This window comes from Sphaeroforma arctica (assembly GCF_001186125.1).
Source record: "Sphaeroforma arctica JP610 unplaced genomic scaffold supercont1.9, whole genome shotgun sequence".
NCBI lineage: Eukaryota > Ichthyosporea > Ichthyophonida > Sphaeroforma > Sphaeroforma arctica.
Genome location: NW_014040549.1, coordinates 52,822 through 62,062, shown reverse-complemented (window position 1 = coordinate 62,062; position 9,241 = coordinate 52,822). Strand labels below are relative to the sequence as shown.

General features: G+C 39.1%; 2 protein-coding genes across 2 annotated transcripts in view; both read right to left on the bottom strand.

The window, feature by feature from the left end:
* Nucleotides 1-718: 718 nt before the first annotated feature.
* Nucleotides 719-1,848, bottom strand: SARC_00322 (hypothetical protein). The gene has a single exon (XM_014305984.1). It carries the CDS (start codon nt 1,746-1,748, stop codon nt 1,434-1,436), a length of 315 nt encoding a protein of 104 aa, XP_014161459.1. The 5' UTR covers nt 1,749-1,848; the 3' UTR covers nt 719-1,433.
* A 4,186-nt stretch (nt 1,849-6,034) lies between these two features.
* Nucleotides 6,035-9,241, bottom strand: part of SARC_00321 (hypothetical protein) — a gene marked incomplete at its 5' end in the record, with an annotated part of 8,322 nt that continues 5,115 nt past the window's right edge. The window contains 3 exons of the mRNA XM_014305983.1: nt 6,035-6,054; nt 6,630-6,739; nt 7,933-7,997. Of these exons, the coding sequence (XP_014161458.1) occupies nt 6,631-6,739; nt 7,933-7,997 (174 nt within the window). The 3' untranslated portion in view covers nt 6,035-6,054; nt 6,630. The remainder of the gene's footprint in view (nt 6,055-6,629; nt 6,740-7,932; nt 7,998-9,241) is intronic.

The following is a 9,241-nucleotide window of genomic DNA, read 5'->3' as shown; positions in this document are numbered from 1 at the left end:
AATAAATATATAACAAATAATATATATATATATATATATAATAATATATATTATATATATATATTTATATTTATATGTATATATACATACATATATATTTATATATATATATATATATTTAAATATATAGTAGCCTAAAAGTCACTAATAAGGTATGTGTATTTTAGATACATGTGTGTTTTTATAGAACGAATGTTAGTTAATGTACCCGAGTTCAAGGAAGAGAGCATAGGTGTGAGATAGGTGCTGCTGTACTCCATAGATTATTTGAAGCGCAACGTTGAGTGCGATGTGGTTTAAATCTGCACAGTTGAAACTACGCGTACGCACAGAATAACTCTTTCGTAATATAAACTCCAGTTTGTACCCGCAAAAAAGCCCAGGATAGTCTCGACAAACGCACGCTCGTCGGCTCTCAGCTTGGGTACTAAAATAATAAAAGTTAATAAAAACCCATTTTTATTTTGTTTAAAAAGGGCGATTTTACATTTGGTATGAAATAAAGGCATTTTGACATTTGGCATAAAAAAAAGGTAAATATGCCACTAAAAAAAGAGTATTTCCAAAATGGAAAAGGTATTAATCAATAAAACCATTAGAAACCATTTTAGGAAACTTAAGTTCCTCGTGCTATTAAGAGTACATTTAGGAAACTTAATTTCCTCGTACTATTAAAAGTACATTTAGGAAACTTGTTCCTCGTTCTATTAAGAGTATGTTTATAATTTACGTACTGCTCAAGAGTACATTTTAGGCCCGGCATATTACATCATGGGTCCCAATTGGCTCGATTTCGCTGCCACCATCCGTAGTAACCCTTGTAATAAATAACCTATGTGATCCTATATATTCACATTTGAGGCTATAAACTATCGGTTCAAATATCTTGAACTTACTTATTTCCCGTAGTGTACATGGACACCACTACATGCGCATGTAACCTGTTGGCCAATTTCTGACTATCGATTTCGCCAACTTACTAAGTTTCCTTTTGCGTCAGATGCTCACTATCTTGTTGTATTCATAGTATGTATCGACAGCCGTAACTCTACCTATTCTATCCTTAACATTTGCTTTAAAATGTATCATGGACACCTCATGTTATATTCGATCTTAGGCATCAACTAACGTGTTCACATCATAAGGTGTCTATTCTAGGGTAAGACTGTGAATCTTTGTATGTTATATTTCAACGTCCAACTATATTGCAAACCCCAACATTTTGCTCTACCAACTTCTCAGCTCTGTAATACCAACTGACTCGTTATAGACATATACGCTTCTCAGTCTTTCTACCGTAGTTTCTAATGAACCTCCTCTTTCCTAAGTACCCCTCTTAGCAGGTTCAGGCTTGACACTTGTACGACATCACTGCACACTCTACTACCTCATACACCACAACATTCAACCTCGAAACCTTCCCTAAAACATCTCTACTTATCTGCGTCTTCTAGTTGGTCCCTTGTCTTCGTCATATCATCTTCCTGGGCCCGTTCTTGTCGTTCTTGTGCCTTCGATGTATTCGACTGTGTAGGTTCCTCTTCGGATTCGACCGTGGGGTCAGTTTCTACCTTTGTCTTGCGGCCCAAGTAACGTTGGCTAACCGGATAGACAAACCCAAAGCGCTCAAGATGTCGGGCCATGCCGAATCTGGTTATTCTGAAGCTACTGCTGTTCACCTCGGGGCTCCTGTGTGGTTCCCAGCGATCATGCTGGCTATTCCGTCTCCCCGACATTAAAGGTGGCATAGTAGCACTGGCATCGCTACTCGTTTACTTGTTATCCTCCTCTTCAGCGGGTAGATTTTGGAAGATATCGACATTTTGTTGCGACATCTTAATATTCCAATTGTATTCGATGTCCCTTTCACTTTTAGTCTTATTCCTATAAAAAAATCTGACAGCTACTGTCTATCTCCTGTATAGTAGCTACTTCTTGATTACTAATAAATTAACAACATCTATGGTAAGTTAAAATGTCGTAAGTACACGTTAAGATTACTGTATCTCAACGTTCTCCCGCCAAAGGGAGAAAGACGTTGTTCTTTTACTAGTATTCTTAAAAATCATAGTCATATGCTGATTTTATAATTGATAACTTTCTAGTTGATGAGTCATGGGCGAATTCTATTAATCGGTAAAAGTTTATCAGATCCTTCTGATAACCTGTAATAAACCTAAGTGTAAACCTACCTGGTGTATTCCGACTACATCGACTGCAGTTTTTGTTCGTTTTCGACCTTGTCTGCAACGATATAAGAAGAGCCTGTCTTTATACCAAGTACTGTACAATTGTGTCAGCAATCACAAGTTTTGAATATAAATATAATCATTACGTTACTCAAATATAGTCTTTACACCAACTCAATTATCAGAGATATACAGCCTGAAAAACATACTTTCACTGGTTTCCATGTCACATTTTACTGGCGAGGTTTCGTCTGTATGGGTGTCGGATGGTTATCAGCGTCTGTGACGGACGCAATGATATCTGTGACAGGGACGTGACAGGGCGAATTAAACTATGGAATTCAGACTTTGTATCAATTTATTCTGTGAGACACATTTCGAAAATGTTCTATATTCATTCGAAGCGCCACTGAAATCCCATACATACCGGCAAGACCAGTCGAGGCCATTAAGAGGTAAATTTCCCTCTCCTTTTCATATTACTTGATAATTTGATGCAAAGAAGCTCCCTTTTGATGTTCTCCCGAATCAATCGCTTGTTCCCATTATGGCATCAGTTTCTCTATACATGTAGTAATGCGGCTTATATTTTCCCTGTGAACGGATTTTCGTGTATGTCACGAATTTATATATATATTACAATTCCTTCCCTTATCAGCAAAAAAAGCCGAATAGATATGTTGTAAACGAGACAACGATATATTCTTGTACATCTGGCTAGATAAGGTTTCCAAAAATATTCCCATTCATTCCACGAAACCCTCGTCACGCCAATTCGTGGCAACATTATCTCCATCAAGAGAAACAAAGCGAGGTACTTGCGTACTAGAGTTGGAAGCAAATAAGTCGATGCTAGGTTAAAAACAAGAAATGATACACAGGAAATAAATATCTGACGAATCAGTGTCCAGGCTTTGGATTTTACGTTGGTAGGTAAGAGTTAGTGTGACGTGCTTCTATTTGACATTTCGGATTGTAGTTTAGCTATGAAACTCGTCATAAGTTATGGTGCGATGATGTGGTGGTTTGCTTAGATCAATAGGGGTACCAAAGGATCAGAAGGGGATTTGGAAGATGAAATAGAGCCGTCAGGCTTGTGATTCTATACTAGTGGCTGATTTAATAACTGTTGAAGTACAGTATAGTAGATATAATATCCTCTACGCTTCGTGGTGATTTTAATGTCGAACCCACAAGACATAGATGGCATGTACTATGCTTTCACCAGGACATGTATGTGAGCATCCACTAAATTGTAGATTATTCTGAGCGAAAAATGCCTCGTGTTATTGTCAAGTCCTGATATGCCATACCTAGGTTGGGTAGAGTCCCGTGGTATTTGATCATGGTAATATGGTTGTTGGTTAACTTTAGTGGGAACTAGCCATACTCAACCTATGTGTATAGTCGCTTAGTTGATGCGTGTAAGTAATTAACAATGGCTCTTCCATCAATGATTAGAGTCGTTGGCTGAAGCCGTGGTGCTGCGGTTAAATATATCATCAATTGTGACACAGGCAACAGTTTCGACAGGGTATGGAAAACTGTTGTTCAGTTATTCACTTGTTAGTACACACAGTATCCACGTGTCCAATGCGAAAACGGTGTTGGGTTTTAAGACTGTCTACTGTGTATTCAGCTTCAGTATGTATTTGAGCACAACATTCTTCGCAGCCTTAGGTAAAATCTAATGAGACATAGCCAGTTCGAGTACCTCTACTACAACAGTTAGAAAAGTTACTCTTAAGTACCATATCATATACACAATATCCTGGTTTGTCGGCTCAGGAGGAGGTATAGTCTACTGTGCAACTTGGGAAACCAGATTTACGTTGACAGACTCAGGGTTTGTGATTCCCCGCCATTATCTAATGTTAATAAGGGGAGGACCGGCATAATATGTACATCAAGGGCCTGAGATATGTCTGCAGGAGAGAGACCATCAATCAAGATATATTGTTATACCTTGGGTTGAAAAGTAGTACCTTGCAGTAGAACTCAAAGAGGAATATTTCGATGCGCCGAGACCAAGCACATATTGGTTCGTGCGATACCCGTCATAGGGTATACATGAAAAACTCATCGATAAGTACGTACTTTTTTTTTGGATCGGGATTTGTAGCGACTTTTCAGATGTCGTAGCAGTATTCAAGTGTGTGATACCTTGAGGATAGGTACCGTTGTGATACGTAGCTCTCTTCACAGTGTGACAGTGACGAGTGCTTTAGCTTGGCTATATTGGCCAGATTCCTTCAGAGCAGTGATATGCCGATGTCGTCCTTGTTCTGTCTGGCTGACATATTTTCTGCACATGGTGTACAACTTGTTTGTATGAGGATTCACTAGAGATGACTGGTTCATATTCAAGACTGGTTCAGTATATTCAAGACTGGTTCAGTATATTCAAGAGATGGGTCGAAGTCTATCATATATGTACACCTGCGATGCTGCCATTTCGAGGTTAATAACACAAGTATCTAAGTTGGCCCATCTTCCACTAATGCAGACCAGGTGGATTTGGGGCTTTTTCATCTGCAAGTTTAAAGTAGAGTTAGTTAGTAATTTGGGTTTATATAGTATTTTACAATCAATCAACTCTTTTATATAAAGTAATGAAAGTTTATAACAAGCCACCTAGCTATAAATAATAAAAAGTTGGCCTGAGTGGAAGGGGTTGATACGAGCGACCTGGGACCAATATAGTCAAATACGGGCACGTTACAGGAAAAACTTTGCGTTACACTTTGTGAGCCGAACACCCTGAAGTTAGAGGTTAATTTCAACAGAGCAGACCGCCTTTCGCTCAATACACGGTCCTTCTGCACAGGATGAGAAAAATTGTAGAAGTTGAATGTTTTGATATATTGCATACTACTTCATCGGGGGCTATTATGTTTACTAGAGGCGTCATCGTAGCGTACAACCTGGGTGGGGGTCACTGAGGTATGTTTATAAATATTGACTAGAAGGTATGTAGCGTGTGCTATTCTTCACAGGCGTGCAGCCATTAAATGGCCGAGTTACGGTGCAATTCTACATTGTATTTCCTTACCTGCAATCTATACAATTTGTCACAAATAACAGGCAAACAGCCTGGACGTAAGCAGAGGAAATAGTCGGATCAGTCCATACGAATCACATCTGAGCCATCTATTCGACTTCGGAGCCCATAATATGCTTTAATCGACATCAGAGATTAGTACTGCGTTGGTCTGGGATTTCACATTTATCTATCAAGAGAGTATCGAGATGGATTCTCCAGACTATCAATTCAAGACAATCATTTCCAGAGTTAGAAGTCGCACGGATGGCCAAGAAGTGCCGGATCTAATTTGGTGATGTCGTCGCGTGTTTGCACATCAATCGCTCAGGTAAATCTTGGAAGTGGATATACGCAATGTAACTAATAATGGTCCGGATTTCGTATATCCATGCAACGATAAGATCCACTGAACAAGTTCTGGCAGTCCACATTCATATAAGCGATGCTTATATCCACCAGTATTCATCTATACATATAGTATTAAGTGTCTAACACATATCCACTATGGAGCTAAGTGATATTTTGTTGTGTGTTTCGGTGAGGACCACAGCCATTGACTATTCTATGCGTATTCGATTGAAAGTTAAGATATCTTTATACTCGTTATATTACATGCAGTCCAATGAGTCAAACGCTTTGAATGATTCATTTAAATACACACGATTTATTTTATTTGTTCATTGGTTGTTACATATCATTTTTCAGAAGCGGTAGAATGGTGTGGCCAAGGCAGGGAGGGCAAGTATCGTCACCTCTATGTAGGAGCCAGTTCAAACCGTAGAGTATGCTGAGAGTCTGCGACTCGCTAACTGCACCGCATTCCTGTAGATCCCGCACAAGTATTAGGGTATAAACACTTGCGTATTAAATATATGGATGTTTTTGCATGCTGACCAATTTAAAAATATACATGGAGACGTTTCTACGGCAACATTTGCTTCTGCTTAGACATCTAGCGCTCCCCTTAACCTCTTTAAATGACTAGCGTTCCCATTTACCTCTATAAATGACTAGCGTTCCCCTTTACCTCTATAAATGAAAAAAGTTTCGTTCGAAAAGTCCTCTACCAGTATATTGTTTTCAATTTTTTTCGCAACCTTGATGATAACCTGGTGGCGACACAATATGTATACAAAGTTACGAATACAATAGTAGTCAGTAGGAGTAGATATATGCAAGCCACTAGATTGAACGTACTAGATTAAACAGAGACATGAATGCCTACACTTACAGCTGAAAAAGTGTATTACGAATTCTGGACACGATATCAGATGGTACTGAATTGCAGACAGATGAAAACACTCGTTACAAAACGACATATATATGATTATGCTTGGTTTGTAGATTCCTCAGGTCCTCGTAATGAATTGGCTTAATATAGGACATAGTGACCCTACCTTAAATGTGTACACGCCTCGTCCAAGGTGTGCGATCCGTTAACGTTTTCAAAATATGGAGGAGAATAAAACGGTCTGAAACACAGCTCCAAGCCAAGTGTTCCACCGAACTGCACAAAGGTTGAGAGAATATTATATTCTCGAGACAGTCAGAAGACTACGATGTCAAATTATTACCTCGCAAGTTATTTACCTTATCATTACAAGCGAAGATGCGATGTACTGGTTGTTCTCAGCGTCTAGACTGTGATAAACAAAATTTGAGCTATATAGATATCCGCAATATATTATTTTCAAGTGTAGTAGGTAGATCCGACAAAACACGAGCACTAACGTATACACATGCGTCAAATACGAATGCATTGCAGCTGACAATGCACATATTATACAACGCACAGAAATCAAGGACACAGAAGTCAAGGTTTACAGTATACTTATAGGGAGTGCTGTAGCTGAAACTGCATATATACTCGGGCATATACAAGTCTTGTCTTGTCTGTGGTGCCGATTTTCATGCCAAACGAGTTTATTATGCTATTTCACACCTTAATGGCACTACAGATTTTAATATCACTACACAGATTGAATAACATGTCGTGGAATGCATCCCATCGAGTTTGATTGGTCAGGGTTTGAACTCTTAGATGTTTCTAGTTTGAACGCGCTAGCTTAGAGACAGGCACTTTGATTTTATTTGTCGGATACGGAGAGACCCATGCACGATACATACACTCAAGGCTATAACGACAAGCACTCAGTACAGCTGAACACATTGTCAGCATCTACGCTAGAAATTGTTAAAAACAATATTAGACTCTTCTCGTCGGCCTGCGCCTTGTCAAGATATACTTCAGCCCGCACATAGCAGACTAGATGGTCAGACACAACAAGTTTTGCATTTTGAACTACCACCCATACTTAAAAAACAATATTGAAATTGGCATATCACCGTTTCGCTCTTAAGCATAAAAACCTGCATGGTAATCGGCCTCCTAGAGGGATCAACGGGCGCATATGTAGCACTGTACATATGTTGCATCAACATATTCAAAGGTCACACAACCACGCAGTTGAAAATGAAATCAACTAACGATATGTGTTATTTCTCCATTTATCACCAATTAACAAGTGCACATTTTATACTCCGCTGGCATTAAACAGTTAGAATGTTGAACACACAAGCAAAAATTTGAACACGTACACTCAGTGATGGTACACATATTTTGCATAAGCAAGCCCGCATTTTGCATAAACCAACCCATATTTTGCCCAATTTCACACTGCACTGCGTGACCGAACCCACCTCTCCAGGCCAGCTTGCACCTTCTCCAGTCGTCTCCAGCTAACAAGCGCACGCTTGATAACAAGCTGCGGTCAGAATAGGTAAAGGAATATCAGAGTTATACAATACACATGAGACAGCCCAGTATTATAGACGAGTAGATTATGTGTTATATGCGCACAATAAGCCGTTATAGTTACAACACAATTTCAATCGTATTGACCCGATTTTTCACGAGCTATGGTCGGTCGATGTCAACATTACCAGATGACAACACATATTATCCTTCATGCCCGAATTTGGGGTTGCACTCAACTTACCTCGAATGCACAATGGCTGATCAATGTGGAATAATTAAGTATTTGGTAGCAAGAACTAGTGTGATCGTATTCGAAGGAAAAGGCAGTAATGCACGAGATTGATGCTACTCGTGTGAGACTATATTGTATGATTTATCTGTCGACAAATGTGTGCATCTGTAGTCGGCACTTTCAATAAACTTCAGCCTACACATTCACGATAGGCAGGTATACTTGACAATACAACACCAAATATTCTTTGAATGCACGCTTCTATATGTGTAACTGAGAGATTTTCTGCATTACTTGCCACTATACACATACGCGATTGGTACTTGTGGCGTGTAAAGTGTAGCAAACACCAATCAGCAACTGCTGCTGTGAAAATATATGAAGAAGTTGGAAGAGAGAGAGCTAAAGTGCGGTTGGCGAATGCAGTCCCAAGATTGTATGACAGTCAGTATAGCAATCAAGTTCTTCAAACTGCATCCATCAATTACAATGAACCGAGTACTGAATGATGCTTTGACGTTCAAAATGGATACCGAAAGTTATAGGCGGATATCACGAATTTACTTATTTAAAAAAAACGGATGACTCCATGAAGGATCGCTGGGATATATTTTTACATTCTAAAACTGCGAGTGGAGCAGAATAAGTTCAGTTCGTGGTAACTCACCTGATTGCCGTACAACTGGCGCTCTAAATCAGAATCAACATCTAATATCGGAATGACGACGTAGGGGTATATAAGAACAATGATATAGCATGAATTTTGGACTACTAGATAGTAAATACAAATATCTAGCAGGTGATGATCGTCCATAGTTTAAAAAAAAATGGTGGCATTTGGTGCTTCGATAGTTCTTATACGTACGGCATATGAACACTTTGTGGATATTGCAATTTTGCAAGCCGCATGACTTATCACAATGCTAAGTCTATTGCAGGGATAGAAAACAGTGTGCTAAACTGCCCCATACAGAGAGTAGTATGCGATGGAGCTAAGTGATATAATAACTTGATGTACA

Excerpts from the sequence above, each read along its gene's own strand:
- SARC_00322 (XM_014305984.1), bottom strand. The coding sequence starts at position 1,748 with ATGCCACCTTTAATGTCGGGGAGACGGAATAGCCAGCATGATCGCTGG.